The sequence below is a fragment of the Cebidichthys violaceus genome, unplaced genomic scaffold, assembly GCF_023349555.1.
Source record: "Cebidichthys violaceus isolate CVI_PGR_0920_01 unplaced genomic scaffold, fCebVio1.0.p SCAF_5, whole genome shotgun sequence".
NCBI classification, from domain to species: Eukaryota; Metazoa; Chordata; class Actinopteri; order Perciformes; family Stichaeidae; genus Cebidichthys; species Cebidichthys violaceus.
Genome location: NW_027176705.1, coordinates 15,348,378 through 15,366,985, shown reverse-complemented (window position 1 = coordinate 15,366,985; position 18,608 = coordinate 15,348,378). Strand labels below are relative to the sequence as shown.

Genomic DNA, 18,608 nt, shown 5'->3' with positions numbered 1-18,608 from the left:
GCTAAGGGGATCCATTGACAATATGAAAATATTGATTATACCCACTTTAAAGGACCATTGTGTAGGATTATGGGTGATTTGTTGGCACAAATGGAAAATGATAGTCATAACTATGTTTATATTAGTGCATAATGACCAGAAACGTCCGTCGTGTTACACCGCCATGTTTCTACAGTAGCCCATAACTGACAAACCAAACACTCTAGAGGGTTTTTACATTACTATGCACGGTTATTCAGTTGGTTGCCATCTGCAACCTCAACACTAGACACCACTAAATCCTACACACTGCTCCTTTTCAGGAAGAAGAAATTCTAAAGGTCCCAGTGGAAGAAAGCCCCTCAATGTGATACCCACAGCTTTTCCCTGTGTCTAACCATATGTGTGTATATGTGTCTGTGTTTGTGTTTTCAACAGGGTGCTCCTTGCTGAGTTGGAGCGGCATCAGGATGCATGGCCTTTTCTCACACCCGTCAACCTGAAATCGGTCCCCGGCTACAGGAAGGTCGTCAAGAAACCGATGGACTTCTCCACCATACGTGAGAAGCTTGTGAGCAGCCAGTAAGTTCCCACCGCCTCCGTTTGTTCTTTGTTCACCGAAAGCTTTCAGGACGTTTGTACAGAATTTAAAGAAGTCAGCCTGGTGTTTTGTCAGAAAACAAGTTTTAGTTACACCACAGTATGTGATCTCAGCTCAAGACTTTCTTTTTTTTTTCTTCATTTCAGGTATCAAAACCTTGAGACCTTCATCATTGATGTCAACTTGGTCTATGATAACTGCGAAAAATTCAATGAAGACAATTCCGACATTGGTCGAGCTGGTCATAACATGAGGAAGTTCTTTGAGAAGCGCTGGACTGAGCTTCTGAAACAAACAAACTAAAAGGTCTGTTCAGATTCTCTCCATAAACCCATTCAACGTTTCATACCGGAGCACCAGGTTTTACGTTTGTTTTTATTTTCTGATGGAGAATGTGGCTTTGCAGGATGGAAGAAGTCAAATCCGTAATAAGGAACCCATGGTGTGCATAAGATGAGATGTCACCTTTTGGGGGAAAATAAAAAAAAAAAAAGTCGTTACATGAGGTGCGCTGGATTTTATTACAACAGGGATAAAAGCCCCAAAGAGTCCCATAGAAATGGGGTGTCGTAGTGCAATACCATTCCCTGTCTCAGAACACTGCACTGAATTAATCCTCAACTGTCACTGATGTGTCTGCGCTAGAAGACTTTCCACTACTTGTAAATAGTCTTTTGTTATTTAATCGTATTATAGTGAATGTATTTAATTTTGTAATAATTATTTATGAATCAAGGTCCACTTCATTTTCTATGAAAAGGAAGAATCAGCTGAACTGCTTTGAATTAAAAAAGGAATGTGTCTTTGTGTTATAATTTTTCTCCCAAATATTAAACAAAGCCAAGAAAAAAAAAAAACTGTTTACACTGTTCAGTGCTTTGGGGCATCAGAGGACTGTATTCATTTGTTCAAACTGTAAAACTGCATTTATTTACAGGAACAGCAGACGGACAGTTAGACAATGGTGATTCATGTGTATATACTGTTTATTAATGTCAATATTATGTCTTGTTTGGAACGATGTGTAAAAATTGTTTAAGAATATTAAGATATTGTTTATGCCTTAGAATGATTGTAGCATTCTATTTTAGTGAACGTGATGAAAACATTATCATAAATATTGTTTGTACAGTATATACATATCCTCTGCAAACACTGTGGTATCCTTAATCTTGGTAGTGCCTACCCTTCCAACAGGGGCATGTAGGGGATGTTATTGTTTTTTTAGTTTTCATTCTTATGACAACATCAGTTTTTTTTTTTTAATATGATTTCAATCCAACAAGGCCTCCAAAGTTGGACAGTGACACAGAAATCATTCCTCACCATAGCAGGAAAAAAAAAAAGGAACAACAAGCATTCAGTTATGCTTCCATGATGCATTTCCTCGTAATCTGCCACAATACAGAGGACCTAAGGCCATTTGTAACCACTGTGTTGAACCTTGCTGTGTGTTGTGGCCTGATGGAGGCAGCTAGATTTTTTTGTACCCAAGTCAAGAGTACTTGAAGTTACTTTATTTAAGATATTGTGGAATAAAAGTATCATTCTTTTGTAGGAGCTTTATTTTTCACTAGTGTGTGGCACGGACCTATTAAAAGGATGTTTTTCAACGTAAATGACTTCAACTTGTTTTATTTCAATTCTATCCTACAGAATGTTTTTTTGGCAAAAGAGATGTGTGAATTAATCCCTTTTATTCTTTATACAAGCTGAACAGTTTGTAGAAAGTTCATTTACTACCTTACTAACAAATACCTCAGTCCTGCAATGCTAAACGCAAAAATGCTAAACGCAAAAACACAAACATAGAAACCTTATCGAGATCTTGTGCTCGTGCTCGTGCTTGTGTCTTGACACATGTTGGCGCCAATAACAAAAATGCATGAAGTGAATTGTGGAAGAAGTATTTAGATAATTTAAACTAGCAATACCACACTGGGCAATTCTCCATTACAGGTAAAAGTCCTGCATATGTAGTTTTATTTCATTTAGGTGAAAGTAGAGAGAAGCCCATTGGAAAGAAAATACTTTTCACTCAGAATGGCCCCAGTCGGTGTCATATCTAATGCGTTGACATGCATTTTAATGTTGTAGCTTGTTGAGCTGGAGCTAACTCTAACTATTTTATATACATATATACTCATATGTTTTGTCTATAGCTGTTTATCGGTCTTAACCTGAAATGTAACCAGGCTGTTAAATAAATTAAATTAAAATAAAGTATAAAGAATTTTTTTTTCCCTTTGAACTGTAGTAGAAGAATTCAGTAAAATGAAAAGGACATACGCATTTGGACACCTCAGCAATGCCTGACATTGGGTACACTCACTATGTTGAATGAATTATGCAAATGAATACTGAATGTGCACTTTGATGAATTGTGGGTAAGCACTGTGCTAAAAGCACATCAGGCTTTACAACAACTGTCTTTACAAAATACACAGTTTCCAAAGGATTCCAAATGGCCATCATCAACCACTCAAAGTCCTCAGAAGTACTCCGATATTCTATGTAGCAATACCACAGTGTAGAAATACTCTGTAACTAGTAGCAGTAACCTACATTCAAAACTTACTTTAGTTAAAGCACAAAAGTATTTTCCTCAAAATATAATTTAACTACCAAAAGTCAAAGAACACATTATGCAGTCTGGCATATTTTGTATAGAATAATGTTTGCTATATAACTGGATTATTCATGCATTAATGTGTACTTTGCTTTAATATTGCTGCTTTAAAGGGCTAATTCCCCTCTTACCTTCCCTAATTTTAAAGTAGAATAATACGTCATATATTATTTGTTGATTATATTTGTATTATTAATCTGTAAAGTAACTAGTAACACACATGATCAAATACATGTAGTGGAAGACGTGAAATATGTCCAAATTTTAGTGGAGTAGAATTAGCAGAACATGCAAATACTCTAGTCAAGTACCTCAGAACTGTACTTGTACAGTAGGCTACTTCAGCAAATGTACTCGCCACTTAGTCCTGACTTCCGGGTGACGTAACCCGCATTACGTCACGGTCAGCTGTTCGATGAGGAAGTAAACAACATTGAACTGAAGGGACAACAGGACGGAGACAGGTGAAGTACGCCGCTGTAGTTGGACGTATCTTAGGTTTCTATTAGAGTCAATAACCGACTGAGTTTGCTTGTTGAGATGTTTATTGTCACCGTTTGTTTCCCGCCTCTGAATAACACTTGACTTTAGAACATGAAGTAGAAAGTTGCCTCTCGGCTGTGCTGCAGCTGTTAGCTTGAGATGTTAGCTTAAACGTTAGCCACAGTCTCCACAGCAACAGCGTCCCTGTGGGTTTCCTGTCTTTTGTCTGCTGGTTGTTCTTGGTCTGTTAGTGAGGTGGTTTGACAGCCAAACAAAACGTTTATTTCATAGACCTAATAAACAAGGATAACGATTTGTATTTGTATTGTTTCCTGTGGTGTGTTCAATATGAATGAGCCGACCAATGAGTTCCTCAAAAGGTTCCTAGCCCCTGTGCTCGAAAGAGGGTTGTTTAGAGGTGGAAAGTAACACAGTAACGTTACATTTAAGTGCAATTTTGAGATAATTGTACTTTACTTGAGTGTTTGCATTTTCTGCTGCTTTATGCTTATACTCCACTGCATTTCAAAAGGGAACGTACTTTTTATGCCACTAACGTTACGTGTATCCTACAGCGATAGCTGCTAGTTCTTTTTTTCAGAATCAGATTATAACTACAAAACATAATCTACAAATACATGATGATGTATTCATGTTTATCTTAAAATAAATTCACAAGCTATAGTAGTGTTTATTCTAGTTTAAACTAGCCTTTTACCAGCTGCCATATTAAAGGAATGTACACATTAAATCATCAATAATAAAATCCAGTAATATATAATAATATGGACATGATTCTGAAATGAGCCACACATCATAATAGTTGCTTGTATCAAGTACATTTGATGCTATAACATTAAAGTGATGTGCACATTAGTGCATCATGTATTAGAATTGAAATGGGCCCTTCTGCATATTTCTGACTTCTCTCATTCCCTCTGTGTGAACTTCAGGACCGGCTCTACAAATGACATCTCTGATTTGCACTTTACAAGACCATCGAGACGATGTCAACTGGTGTGCCTTCTCTGGCAATCTGTTTGCCACATGCTCCGGGGACAAAACCCTCAGGATATACAACACCCGCGACTTCTCCGAGCTGCCCTTCTCACCGCTGACCGGACACGGATACGGCGTCCACTGCTGTTGCTTCAGCGCCTGCGGACAGTTCTTGGCCTCATGTTCGACCGACGCCACCACAATGGTCTGGTCCACCGTCACGGGTGAGATCGAGGCCGTCCTGGAGCATCCCGGTCGTAGTCCAGTGAGGATCTGCGCGCTCTCTCCTGACTCTGCCCACCTGGTTTCTGGAGCATCTGATGGCACTTTGGCTCTGTGGGATTTCCCCTCCAAACAGCTGCGCAGGTACATTTGACACTGGCTTACATTTTTTCATAGAGCTGAAACAACAGTCGATCAACAGAAAATGAATTTGCGTGGGTTTGATTTTCTAATTCACTATGTTTTGACATTTTATGGACTTAATGGTTTATAGATTCAGTGGAAAAAGCATTCAGCAGATTAAATGATAAGGAAGATACACTGGTAATCGCAGGCCCATTCATACAGATATACAACATAGTACAAGTCTCTCTCATATCGTGACAAAGAGAGCTGAAACCTCAGTGCTAACAACTCTCCTCACACCACTGTTTGCAGTTGCATGACTTCATTCATTTGCCCTTTCCTGCCAGCAACCAGTCCCATGTGTTACTATCCTTGAACAATGGCAATAACAAAGATGTGTCTGCTGATGCAGCTGCTTGTCGGTTGTGTTTGTGAAGGACCGGAGCAGTGAGTGACACGACAATGGTAGCCTGCTCCTTCAGCCCCTGCAGTCAGGTGTTCATGACCGGCTCCACCTACGGAGACCTGCGTCTGTGGGACCTGGACATGAACCAGCTCCATGCGGAGAAAAACGCCCACGACCTGGGGGTCACCTGCTGCACCTTCGCTCCCAGCATCCTCAGTGGTGACGACCATCGCTGCGTGTTTATCTTCTACTCTGTGACACACACGGCTTAGTCTGAGTGAAGATATCATAAAATACACCTTTTTTTTCTCATAAACTCTAGTATTTTTGGCCAGAATCCCTCAAATCTGATTAGCAATAAGATATATACAGAGGCATGCTATTTTACAGTTGAACAATGAAACAATTTTTATCAAATATGAAACTCAATATGAGATACGTTAAACATTTCATTTTGACAAGTTATTTACTGGAAATTAAATTAATAGTTATAACAATAAATATGCTAATATTAAACTATGATTAAGAGAATGACCTAAAAAAATGCGTCAATTTCCTTTTTCATATCTGCCAACATATACTGATATCCCTACATCTCTAATAAGCCAATTTTGGCTGATAATATCAGTTGGGTTTCAATTAAAATATGCGTCTCTCCTAGTTACAGTACATACTGTCACATTCTTATACCTAATCCCTTTATAGAAGATGAAGATGGTAATATAGGAGAGGACATTACGGCTATATTGACATCCACCAGGTTTGTCGTGAGGAACAACAACATCCACAGACTGATTGTTGTGTGTGACAGATTGAATGCAGTCTGTGACTTGTTAGGCATCACACAGTGTTATTTGTTTTTGTGTTTTTAGGTGGTCAAGTCGTGCAGTTTCGTCTGGCGTCCTGTGGGCAAGACAGTCTCCTGAAGATCTGGACCATTAACAAGTTCATCTCTGGAGGTAGAGAACATACCGGAAGATTTCTCTCTAGCTGGTGTGATCGTTTCAGTCGTAGCTTCCACAAGTTGAAATAAAAGATCTAAGACTTTTTTTTCAATGCACACAAAAGGCTTATTTCTCTCAAAAACGTGTTCACAAATGTGTTAAAAACAAAAGTGTTGCATTTATATTTTTGTTCAACGTATATCAGCATCAGTATATCAAGACAAATCACTGGTGCTGCCAAACACAACTACATTTTATTTGAAAGTAACCCAGAGTAGCTGCCCGGGTTATTCGTGCTGCTAAGTGCTCATATGTGCACAGATTTAGCATATTGCATTTTCTCAAATCTCTACATTTACATTACATTACGGTCATTTAGCAGACGCTTTTATCCAAAGCGACTTACAGTATCTATCTACACACCGTAGACGCAGCTACGGGAGCAATTTTTGGGGTTAAGTGTCTTGCTCAAGGACACATTGACATGAGACTAGTAGAGCAGGAGCCAGGGATCGAACTGCCGACCCGAATGATTGAAAGGCGGCCCTGCTCTCCACCACGGTCACTTAACAGCTCCCCTTAGTGACCCCTTCTATTTCCTTTCTGTTATTACTGTCTCATTTGTGACGCCTTTCTCCACCACCTGTAAATGTGGCTCGCTGGTCAGTTTGACCTGTGTGTGTGTGTGTGTGTGTGTGTGTGTGTGTGTGTGTGTGTGTGTAACTACAGCTGTTGTTTCTCTCTCTCGTAGGCTATAAGATGCAGCTCCTGCACACGTTAACCGGCCAGTCGGCCCCGGTCCTCTCCTGTGCCTACTCCTCCGATGGGCAGCTGCTTGTGTCTGGGTAGGATCTTTAAGAGGCTCAGCGTAGCGTATTGGTGACTTTGGATGTTTTAGCCTCTTAATACAGATTATATATACTTAATACATTTCTGACAACCATTTTCCAAAGCTGGTTTTTAGATTGATTTTTAGCCAATATTTTCAGTCTGGCCCTGTGCAAACACTATCACACAGTAATAACACAACTAATGATCAGTGTGATGAGAGTATTGTCTACTTCAAGCAAGTTTCAAATACATTTTCAATCAATGGCTGCCTGGAATATAATTTAAAAAAATCTAAAATATTTTGGTAGACTTATTAAAATAATATAAATGATATACAAAAATTGTATTTGATTGGCCTTTAACAGACACTTTTTGATAATTTCCCTGACTGCTGTAATTTCAACCTCATGATCTTGAATAGATCGATATTTATGTCTGGATCTATTTAGGATCAAGAGATTGACGTAAAATATAGATTATTTGCCTGGATTTAACAGCAGGCCACCACTGACACGACTACAGGAGTGCAATACTACAGTGGAACCACTGGAGGGAGACATAGATTGCTTTATTCCTCAATGAGTGAAAGTGGACCTGAACACAATGCACAAGATAGTCATTGTTGTTACTTAAAATATTGCTCACATAGTTACAGTTTTATCTTTTTTTCCTTCAGCTCTGTGGACAAAACTATCACAGTCTATGATGCTGTAAGTTCCTCTCATTTTTATTAATTTACAGGTTGTGTTATAAGCGACTCCATTCACAACACAGTGTTTATAAAATGTTTTGTCTGTTTGCAGACGAATGCAGTTTTGCTTTACACACTGAACCAGCACGAGAGGTAAACACTCACTTTTGTTGATGTGGTTAAGTTTTGTTGACTGGATTTTCTCATTGAATGAAGTCAATGAAGAAGATAAATACGCTAATTTCTCTCATCTTGACGAAATCTTACATTGAGATATTGTGGTTATTCAAAAACAATATGCTAAATTTAAATTTAAGAAACATTTTATCAAAATGATATTTGTGTTTTTTTGGTCTGACACTAAATTAAACATGTATGCTGTACCTCTTACACACTTGATGTTTGTGCAGAATTCCTGAAAGAGGTCTTTTACACGGTTTCTCTGCCTACTGGTGGCAACAAACGTACGCAAGCAACGTCTGTTTTTGATAAACATATTTCTGGGAAAAATCCACCGCAAGATGCTTTGCAATGCATTTCTGGAATTATTTAGTTTTTTTAACATAAATTGACAAACATGAGACGTCATTTTGAGATATTTCCAAACTGGTTTTATTAGGTATTGATCAGTTCTATAAAACATCAGAAGTAAAAGTCAGATTTTGACATTTGACCACTCGTTTTCAACAATATCTCACTTGTAGGGAAAGCAGCGCCTTTTGATATACTATAACCCGGTGTGGTCACAAAACATGCATTTATCATTTTTAGGAAAAGGTAGGTCTGCTGTCACGGCGTCTCTTCCCCCGACACGCACACATGAGCCACAGCTGTATGATCACACTTACCAGCTATTTAAGTCCATCCAGACACCTGTGAATGAAAGGCAAAAAGCTCGCTTCCTTTCAGTGGGGCAGATGTAAGTCCTTTTGGAAAAGCACTATCTGAAGTGGAAGTAGATGAGGCAAGTTGAGAGAGAGTGGATAAATTGCAAAAAAAAACTAACAAGTAAATCACAACACTTGACGAAATGCCTCCAGGAAACTCATTTGACTTTAGACCGAGTGATAATATATAACAGTGTTGGGTTCCTTTCTCCAAGTTCTCATTGGAGCTTTTTAAAGACATTGATTGAAGTCAACTGGCTTTTGTGGATCAACATTTTTGAGCGATCCAGCTTATGTCTCGGAGAGATTGTCCTCATTAACGCTGCTTTGACTTTCTTGAATCTCCTGAAATTTTCATTTTAATCCTTATTTAGATCTTTTGTGCAGCCTTCTATGTGTTGAGCATCACTGAATTGGCCGTCTGATGGAGAGCATTTGCGTATATTGCACATATTTAGGTCTGGTATTGAACCTCAGTGCCCACCTTTTAACCCTGTAAAAGCCGAACTGCAGCCTCAGATCCTCAGGCAGAGGCTTTACAGCTGCTGCGAAGCTCGGCACTAAGATTTTGGGGTTTTGGCTTCAGTTTCTGAATGCTTTGAATAGACCTGCTTGAGGATCGGATGCTCACAGAGTCACTATTATCTTTAAAGTTACTCCTTGCAACTTACTTTTACAGGTTTTATGTGCTTTCAAAAATCTGTCTCCAAGTTTTAAGTTTCCCGCTTCAGTTTTCTCTCAAGACTTTGTCTTTTTAACTGATACTAGTGCAAAGAAGGACAGACAGACTTTGTCTTTTTAACTGATACTAGTGCAAAGAAGGACAGACAGACTTTGTCTTTTTAACTGATACTAGTGCAAAGAAGGACAGACAGACTTTGTCTTTTTAACTGATACTAGTGCAAAGAAGGACAGACAGACTGTGTTCCATTTTAGATTAGACATTAAGACGAAGATATGTCCTTTTGATTGATTGATAAATGTCATTATACAGAGAAAGTTTCACCTCATTGTTAACATTCAGGTGATTACTGTCCTCTGTTGCAGATACGTGACGGCATGTTGCTTCTCTCCAACTTCACCACTTATCGCTACAGGATCTATGGATAAGACTGTAAACATCTGGAGGCTGGAGGATGGGTGCAGTGACCGTGGTGGTAAGAACACTCACACACACACACACACACACACACACACACACACACACACACACACACACACACACACACACACACACACACACACACGCTCACTCCAATAGACTAACATCTATATTTTGATGAATGATTACATTTGTTTTGTCGCGTAATCTATTTCTTTTGTCTTTCTCCTTTATTGAACCTGTGTCCAATGGAAAGGCGGGAAGTCATTACCTGGTTAGTTTAATTAAAAAAATTGAAATGTTAATTAATTTTGACGCTTGAAGGAGAGGAGCTGGCTTTACAATGCCAAATGTACCTCCCTACTTAAATCTTAAACAGAGCAGCTAGCAGCTGTTATTTTGCCCCTGTGTTTAGATGTCATGTAATAAACTGGTTTCATCTTGCGTTGAAAGACACACAGGTGTTGTATACAAGAGGGCTTTCTTTTCCTTAATCACTCTTCAGTCTAAAGTTTGCTGTGAGATTGCATCGCATTGCTCATGTTTACAGTCCCTTATTCCTGTGTGTGTGTTCTAGACGGGTCTGATCTGACATCAAGTGAAGGTAGGAAGCAAGAAAATGTATCCCTTTCTGTATAGTGTTAACACTGGGTTGCCTGTAATCAGTAGAAACCCCTAAATCAGACGTGCAATATGTGCACAAAACAATAAAATAATGTTGTCATAATTGGGAATGGATAATAAACAATCTCTTTTTCAGCTTTTAGTTTCATCTTGTGTCAATGAAAATATCAATGAACCCTCCAGACATTATTGATACCTCTCTGTACACAAGACGCACTAGGCACAAGCGCCCCCCCCCCCCCCCCCCCTAAATCAATAATTAGCCAGCAGGATTCCAGGAGAGCGTTGCATGGAGAGTAGTTGGCCATTTTTCAAAAGGCGCTGCAGCGGACAAGGACTGAGTGTCTCGCATTGACTCAACCCTCTCAGAAAGAACCTCGGCGGGTCGATCCAAGCTGCTGGTCGGCGATTGGTCGGAGGGGGATGTGTCGGCGTGGCTGGTGGAGGAAGGCCTCGAGGGCTTGGTGGACAAATTCAGGGCCAACAACATAGATGGGACGGAGCTGCTCAGTCTCACCAAGGAAACACTGGCGTCAGAGCTGCACATAGGTGAGGAAGACGTACATCACACACTGCTCAGCGGGTGCCATGGCGCTTCAACAGCCTCTCGTTCTGTCATAGGCCCAATGCTCGCTCCTGCCCCCAATGTAAGAATATAAACCCAGTCTTATGGGTATTGACTTTAATCTGGAGCACTTCATCAGTTACACAACCCAATCCCCAAAGCAGTATTTCCCATAAGGTATGGATTTACACTTAATATCATGAGGGTATGTCTCATATGTATGTCTGAAATGAGGAAGTTTTAGCTTATCAGACTTCATCTGGCCTTTTTTTTTTTTGGGGGGAAATTTGGAAGCCCAAGCCTCAAGTAGGAGTGCTATGCTGTGGATGTCAGTCTGCCAGCCAGGCCGGTATTCGTCATGTAGTTGTCAGCAAATGTTTGTTGTATTTCCATGCCGTCATTTCCATCCCACAGTGACTGTCAATCACTCCTCGGTTTACACAGCTCCAGTGCTGTGACAGCTTGTGTTCACATTGTTCCGTTTCTAGTAACGTTGCATGAATCCCACCTTCTTAGCAGAACTGACTTGGAGAGCCGCATTGAGTAGCAACATTTTTATCTGCTGCAATTTTCAAAGGTGGGAGTGAAATCAATAAATGCGCTTCTTCTTCTAAAGAGGCAGCATGAAACAAAGCGTACCAGTCAGATTATCAGGGAGACGACAAAGTGCTTTGTGTTCAGCTGCAGTTCAACTTCATTTTATGAGATCATTCTTTTCAAAATTTTTAGAAAGGTTTCTAATTTCTCCGGCAGTCAGGTTCTGTGACACCACGTTACCGAAACAACAATATTCAAATCAAAATGCGCTCGAGTGCTTTGAATTGGACAGACAGTCAGCAGACATGATCCGCTCCCACCATGTTCTCTCTCACCCACGCTCACATTTGCCATCCAAGAGAAGAAAAGTGTGAAGCGCAAGAACAACAAATGCTCAAAACCTTGATATTGATATTATTGTTTAGGTTAGTGTTTGTTCCTCTTGAGGCTCCAGTGGTGAGAGCACACACCGGTCGGTTTTCTCTTCTGGCTCATTTCCTTATTCTCTTGCTTTTGTGTGTGTGTGTGTGTGTGTGTGTGTGTGTGTGTGTGTGTGTGTGTGTGTGTGTGTGTGTGTGTGTGTGTGTGTGTGTGTGTGTGTGTGTGTGTGTGTGTGTGTGTGTGTGTGTGTGTGTGTGTGTGTGTGTGTGTGTGTATAGAGTCAGTAGGCCTGCGCAGTAAACTCCTGAGGAAGGTGGAGGAGCTGAAGAGTGATTCAGTGTGTTCAGGCATTCCTGATGAGTTCTTGTGTCCAATCACCAGAGAGCTGATGAGGGAACCAGTCATTGCTGCCGGTAAGCGAAGATCAGACCTTTTCCCACTTAACACGATTTACATGTAATGACACCACAGAGTCAACTCATGAGACTCCAAACTTCATGTGTTTCTTCATGGCGAAACGAAACTGTGGACATTCGCCAACAGATGGATACTCGTATGAGAGAGAGGCCATCGATAGCTGGATCAACACGAAGAACCGCTCCAGCCCCATGACCAACCTCCCCTTACTGACGACTCTGCTCACCCCTAATCACACCCTGAAGATGGCTATTGGCCGCTGGAAGACCAACCATTAGCATCTAAAAAAAAGACCTTTGACCCACTGTGCCCCAAATATTTCCCTAAAGTAGACAGAAACCACAGCATTTCAGGTACGGGTGCAAACTATTTGGTTCCAAATGAGGCATGTGCACACCGTGGCAGCTTCTTCGTTCGTTTGCATTCATCTGTAAAGCTGCCATTTCAAACCACTGGGGAGCAGAATTGCAGCAACAAGTCAAAATGTACTTTCAGTTTATTAAGTTTTAATGGCCATAACGTTTCATTAAGTAGATGCAGAGCGACATGAGCGTCCCAGGGGAGTGCTCCCTTAAGCCACCTGAAGAACGCGACTTTAAAGCGGCTATAATCATCATGATTATAATTACAACGATTTACAGGAAGGTTTAAGGTAATTTTTGCTTTCTGGTCTGCAAATTTAATGTTTTGGTTCACTTTCTCATAATTTTCAGTGAAACTGAAGAGCATTTTTTTTATCAGTTTAAGAGCCTCCCTCAAGAGACGGTAGAGACCAAATACTAAAGCTAAAAAAAGAGAATATTATATTCATCAGGGTCTGGATGTGTTAATAACCAAGTTTATACCAACTTTAAAAAGGGATGATGTGTCAATGCCCCCGAGCGGCCCAGACATCAGCTGTTAGGTCGAGTGGTTTGTCTTGGCTGATAATGACCAATCGATATATAAAAACACGAGTTCTGTATAGAAACCACATAACAATAACAAAAACAAACACTATAGGCTCCTGATTTATGAAAAGATAAATCAAAATAAAAGTGTGCATGACTAACATTTTGATTAGCCTTACCTTAAACAAGCAAATTAGTTTATCTTAAAATGTGTTGTATTTATAAATATATGTATTTGTAAAGATATTTCTAAACAAAGCTAAACATATAGCTTTAAAATGACACAAAAAGGAACATTGATTTGGAGGCCTTAAGTGTATTTTATATGAATTGTTACCGTTCTTTGATTGAATAACCAGAAAACAATGAGCTGAGAGTGTCTGAAAGCTACATGGAGCTACATACTGAGGCGTTGACTTGCAGTTGGATCAGGAACACCAACTAAAAATGAGTAATTCTGGTTACCTTACTTCAAACGATTTGCACTAACTGCAGGTAAGCATTACATATACGTGCTCCTTAGATTGCCATTGCAGGACCTTGCTTGTGACGAACCCCGTGGGACCGGTGCTCGGCCAAAGTAGTTCAGCGTTTACTTCCCTGTGCAAGCTAACATTTCAGCGTTTAATGAAATGAATGACATCAATGAAGATATTTCCGCCATACTGAGAATAAGGTTTAAGTAATGAACCTTTTATCCGTCCATGCACACTCTGAAGCTTAGGCATCATTTCATGGATCACACTGTGAAAGAAGTAGATGTAGAAATGTAGTCCTCCATTGATATTTTATTTTACCACAATAATAATAATGTGGTAACATTTTGTAATCCATAGACTCTAAAAAGGGTATATGACAACTATGGACATACAGCGGTGTACAAAGTCTCTTAAGATTTTCTATCCTTGATTGTTGCTCGTGTAAATGCTCTCTCTCTCTCTCTCTCTCTCTGTATCCCAATAAACCAATAAACACTTTTTATGAATATGCTCTCTGCTATGCAAAAATAAATAACATACTGTGAATCTTGAAGCAATCAATTCAATATTAGATTATGACAAGAACAACTGTACAGCTCCTTTTTTTTTTTTTTTATCAAATGTACCAAGAAAAAGAATCTCAAGCACACAAAGCAATTTCTTTTGAAGCCTGTAATGCTGACAGATAACCACTTACAGGGAAATATATAATCTGCAAATATAGTGTAGACCGTACAAATATAAATGTTTTTTAAAAGACACTTGACGATAGAAATGGTCATATCCAGCAACTAATAGCATGAGTCATTTTTTTTTCTTCTATTTTCGTGCACAAAGCTTTCTCTGACTTTTATATTTGTTATAATAAATTCAAAGTTGAGACAATATACTACTTTTTTTTTTTAAATCCCTACTTAAGGTATGTCTGGTTTTTCTTGAATACACTAGTGTAGCTGTAGACATGTAAGCAAAAGCATAGTAGCCTGAGTTGAACACTGGTTCTAGATTGTAAATGCAGTGCAGCAGCATAACTCTACAAAACAGGCTCAGGGAAGGGAGCTTTTCTCAAAGCGGTCTCCCTTGCTACCTTATTTGGGACGTAGTTTGCTGAAAACAAGCCTGTGTCTGTGCTTCGATAATCAGACGTTGGACTCTATAAACGAGCGCTTGGGTTTGATGGGAGCCATATGCAGAGCGGGGTTGTCTCTCGTTAAGCTCGCCTGTCTGTGCCTCCCGTCTGGGAAGCGTAGATGGGAGGACGCCGTGCCTCTGGCCTCTCGCTGGTGGAGCCGCTCTCCAAACTCCCGACCTTGCTGCTGGCTGTTTGCCTGACTTCCAGAGAGCTGCTCCTGGAATGAAGCGCGTTTGAACTCATTGTTCAACCCCTGAAACTCCATTACTGACATACTGAAACTCTCCAGCCCCCCTCCCTGCCCCTGTCGGCTCAGGCCAGAGGTCTGCTGGCCCTGGACTCGCACCGATTTGTCCATTACTCCCATGAAAGGCCGGGGCTTTATCTCCGGCTTTGTCTTGAAGCTACCGCTGCTCTTGATGGGGCACTGGGCGTCCGGCACCTGCTGCCTGCCGCCGTCCGACAGGTTCCCGCTGGAGGCCTGACTGGAGCTGGAGCCCCTTGAGCCCGCTGTCCCTCCTCCTCCACCGCCCTCCCTTCTGACCTCCATACCAGAGCCCAGAGCGAGAGCCAGGCCGTCCAAAGCCGCAGAGTGGGTGGAGAGTCTGTCAGAGCCCCTGGAGAAGCTGGAGGAGCGTGGTTGGTACATGTGGAGAGGCCCGGGTGGGGAGGAGCTGTTTGGGGACATGGGGTGGTAGAGCTCAGTGGGACTGTGTCCAGAGTGTTCGTTGGCTAATCCATGGCCGATGTCAATACCAAGCACCGGTGCAGGCCTCAGGGAGGTGGAGATATGTCTGCCTGGCAGAGGGCTGGAGGGGCCGCACAGAGAGAGAGGCCTGCCCCCAACTCTGCTCCCTGACTGGAGGGAGTGGCAGTGGTGATGAGTCCTGCTGAGTCCCTGGTTCTGGGTCTGCCTGTTGATTGCAGGAACAGGCTCGGGCAAGTCCACGAAAAGTTGGTTCTGCACATATTCCTCTTGAGGGTAACACTGGTCCGCTAAGCCAAAGGCCGCACCTCCAGGGAGAGTCCTGTTTGGAGCGTACGGATTCATGGGCCAAAATTCTGGACTTTTCCCACAGTGCAGGCTCGCCTCCTCGTCTTCCTCTCTCTCTTCCTCCTCCTTCTCTGCATCGGTCTGCTCGGCGGGGACATGCCTCTCCAGACTTCCCTGTGAATAGCTGTCTGCCTCCTCCTCTGTGGCCTGATGGTGGTGGGAGTGTGGGTCCCTGTTGTAACCCTGTGCCATGTTGTTGCTGCATGCCTTCTGATGATGTTTGCATTCCTCCTCTACCCGAACCAGCAGGCGCCGGATCTCCCGGTTGGACGGGGAGAGTCGTGCTGCTTCGTGGAGGTCTGCCAGCGCTGCAGCAAACTGCCTGGGGAGGACAGAGAAAATGAACAAAGGAACTTTAAAAAACATACTTAATTTACAGAGACGTAGCATCCCAGGGAATTGCTGATTCTCGCAAGAATTACTTTCCATTGAGCAAAATGATACCGTTTGAAATAATAGCATATTCAATATATTTGTACCTGCTACTCCTCTTGGCACGTGCTCTGGCGTAAAACGCTTCATAAGACCTGGGTTTGAGTTCCAGGGCTTTTGTTGCAAACTCTTCAGCTATCCCAAAATCCTGTGTTTTTCAGATAGAAAAAAAGTGCATTTAGTATTTTAATTTCAATTCAAGTATTAGATGCAGCACGATATCAAACAAACCCAAAGTATGATTAGCTGTGTTTTTTTTAAGTGGCTGCACCGCATAGTGTTTGTTTTGCAGAAGTAATCTGAGGCCATAAAAATAGTGTTGGTGTTTGCATCTCCATAATATGGTTCTGAAGATCGAAGCCCATTTTAATGAAACAGAAGTCTTGCTGCAATCATTTTTATTGACCAAGAGCCGAAAGAGAAACAGACGGAGAGCCGCTTGTTTTTCTACCGGCTCGTTACTGCTCTCATCATCGCTCTCAGGTGAATATTTAATGACACGAGCACATTGTGATTCTGTCCTTGAGAGTGAGGTCAAAATGGCAGCCTTGAATGTGGGATTGTGAACATTGCTGCTGAATGTTTAATGATGGTATCATGTAGTCTCTCTGCTGGCCCCTTACTGCCTGCATTTCTGATATAATATGAGGATTTAGCCGGGCCCACTGTAAATAACAGGGAAAGAGAGTGCGCTAGCTGGTCTGCCAGGGAGAGTGACCTTATCACATCACATTATCTGCTCCATTATTCATCGGCCACAGTGACCCTAAGGATGGCATTTTTACACAGTCTGTTAGGACGTCTGTCATCACCAGGGTGGGTTCCCAACCTGGCTGCAGGCCACACACATCTATCTCCACACTAACAGCACGCAGTTATTCATTATGTCACCACCTGCTTCCAGGTCCTACGCGTACATTCTGTTTACCAGGGAGACCTGAAATTAGAGCTGAAAAGCGGAGGTATTTTTACAGTGAGCCATACCGGTGCTGACATTATCTTTTAATGTTGATACACATAAATTATATATCTTAAGGAACCATCTAGTTTGCCTTGCCAGCCCTCCTGCCATCCCCTCAGCTTCTAATAAACCTGCCGGTGTTAAATAGTGCATGAGCAGTTTGTTACGGCTGTGGGCCTTACATTGGATTTCCTGCGGCAGCGGGAAAGGTTTAGATAGAGGGAGACCCGCAGGTCTTTGAGCCCTTTCAGCTCCTCTCCTTGCCCCTCACGCGGTAGCTTCCTCAGGGCATACTGATAACGCTGGCCTGCCTCCTTCATTCGTCCCTTCTTGGAAGCACACAGGAAGAGGGGGAGAAAGAATCGGACAGAGAGGAGAGGAGAAGACAATTTCTGACAACCAATCCACAAAACACCTCGTTTGAAGTCTATTCAAATAAAAGGCTGCAGGGTCTGCCGCATCCTCACCAACACACTGTCGACAACATTCCCCATAACATACCTTGTAAAGCATGTTCCCCTCCTCCATCAGCTTCTGCAGCAGGATGAGGAGAATGTCTGGTTTGGACGAAGCCATAGCCCACGTAGCGTGACCTAATGGAAGGGTACAAATATTTATCTTTCTATTATCTGTCTCGCCTGGTCTCTTTTACTTTGTGCCTCGCATAAATCATGTACCTGATCGATCGTGCGGAGCCGTTTTGTAGCCTTTCGGTTGATGAAGCAGAGCGACCGAGGGTGGACAAAAGACAGAGGTGAAGAGGGGGTTAGAGAAGTGGACGTAAAACCGCAGAATAGAGAGCAACAAAATACTGCATAGAAATGAAATAAGCAAATATAAATGAAGAGCGTGCAGGAGCTAAAATATTACACATTATACAAATCTATCATAGTCTACATTGATTGGTTGAAGTCAGAGACAAATAGAAATACACTGATTCAGGTTTATGCTCATTTTAGAGGCCGTAGTGCAGTTAAAGGAGCTGTTTAACTGTGTCGTAAAATATCAAATGGTTTCTGGAACATTTTGTTTTGACGATAAAATTCCTGGAGGTGGGATTTACTGTAGGGCTGTTATGGTAAGCATGGTGTTTATACCCATCTTGGATCCTTTTTTAAGCAGCGAGGCCACCAGAGCCGGGTTCTGGCAGCCAGTCGGCCGGTCTGAACCTCTGGTACTGTTGTTGTCGCCTCTCTCCAGCACCGCTCCAAGTTCCACCAGGCAATGCACCTGGCC

General features: G+C 41.7%; 3 protein-coding genes across 21 annotated transcripts in view; 2 read left to right on the top strand and 1 right to left on the bottom strand.

The window, feature by feature from the left end:
* baz2ba (bromodomain adjacent to zinc finger domain, 2Ba) overlaps positions 1-2,199 on the top strand; it is a 29,217-nt gene extending 27,018 nt beyond the window's left edge. For all 16 annotated transcript variants that reach the window (XM_068730851.1, XM_068730848.1, XM_068730853.1 and 13 more), the window contains 2 exons: positions 418-561; positions 727-2,199. In XM_068730851.1, the coding sequence (XP_068586952.1) occupies positions 418-561; positions 727-883 (301 nt within the window). In that variant the 3' untranslated portion in view covers positions 884-2,199. The remainder of the gene's footprint in view (positions 1-417; positions 562-726) is intronic.
* A 1,423-nt stretch (positions 2,200-3,622) lies between these two features.
* On the top strand, positions 3,623-14,339 carry wdsub1 (WD repeat, sterile alpha motif and U-box domain containing 1). Of its 3 annotated transcripts, XM_068731189.1 has the most exons (13): positions 3,623-3,673; positions 4,646-5,057; positions 5,477-5,664; positions 6,318-6,404; positions 7,141-7,234; positions 7,897-7,930; positions 8,024-8,064; positions 9,846-9,955; positions 10,157-10,174; positions 10,478-10,504; positions 10,894-11,073; positions 12,286-12,420; positions 12,551-14,339. In XM_068731189.1, the coding sequence occupies exons 2-13, from the start codon at positions 4,660-4,662 to the stop codon at positions 12,700-12,702; spliced, it is 1,464 nt and encodes a 487-aa protein (XP_068587290.1). In that variant the 5' UTR covers positions 3,623-3,673; positions 4,646-4,659; the 3' UTR covers positions 12,703-14,339. The 3 variants fall into 3 exon arrangements, with proteins under 3 accessions (XP_068587290.1, XP_068587291.1, XP_068587292.1); XM_068731190.1 differs by lacking the exon at positions 10,478-10,504; XM_068731191.1 differs by lacking the exons at positions 10,157-10,174; positions 10,478-10,504.
* A 98-nt stretch (positions 14,340-14,437) lies between these two features.
* Positions 14,438-18,608, bottom strand: part of LOC137887932 (protein TANC1-like) — a 32,072-nt gene continuing 27,901 nt past the window's right edge. Inside the window, exons 24-29 of one of the 2 annotated variants that reach the window (XM_068731187.1) lie at positions 18,470-18,602; positions 18,050-18,079; positions 17,874-17,965; positions 17,555-17,701; positions 16,459-16,559; positions 14,438-16,301 (exon numbers count right to left, since the gene is read on the bottom strand). In XM_068731187.1, the coding sequence (XP_068587288.1) occupies positions 14,933-16,301; positions 16,459-16,559; positions 17,555-17,701; positions 17,874-17,965; positions 18,050-18,079; positions 18,470-18,602 (1,872 nt within the window). In that variant the 3' untranslated portion in view covers positions 14,438-14,932. The remainder of the gene's footprint in view (positions 16,302-16,458; positions 16,560-17,554; positions 17,702-17,873; positions 17,966-18,049; positions 18,080-18,469; positions 18,603-18,608) is intronic. The other variant, XM_068731188.1, reaches the window with a different exon arrangement.

Coding starts and splice junctions, on each gene's coding strand:
- wdsub1 (XM_068731189.1), top strand. CDS start 4,660: ATGACATCTCTGATTTGCACTTTACAAGACCATCGAGACGATGTCAAC. Junction 6,405..7,140: donor TAACAAGTTCATCTCTGGAG/GTAGAGAACATA, acceptor TCTCTCTCGTAG/GCTATAAGATGCAGCTCCTG. Junction 10,505..10,893: donor TGATCTGACATCAAGTGAAG/GTAGGAAGCAAG, acceptor CAACCCTCTCAG/AAAGAACCTCGGCGGGTCGA.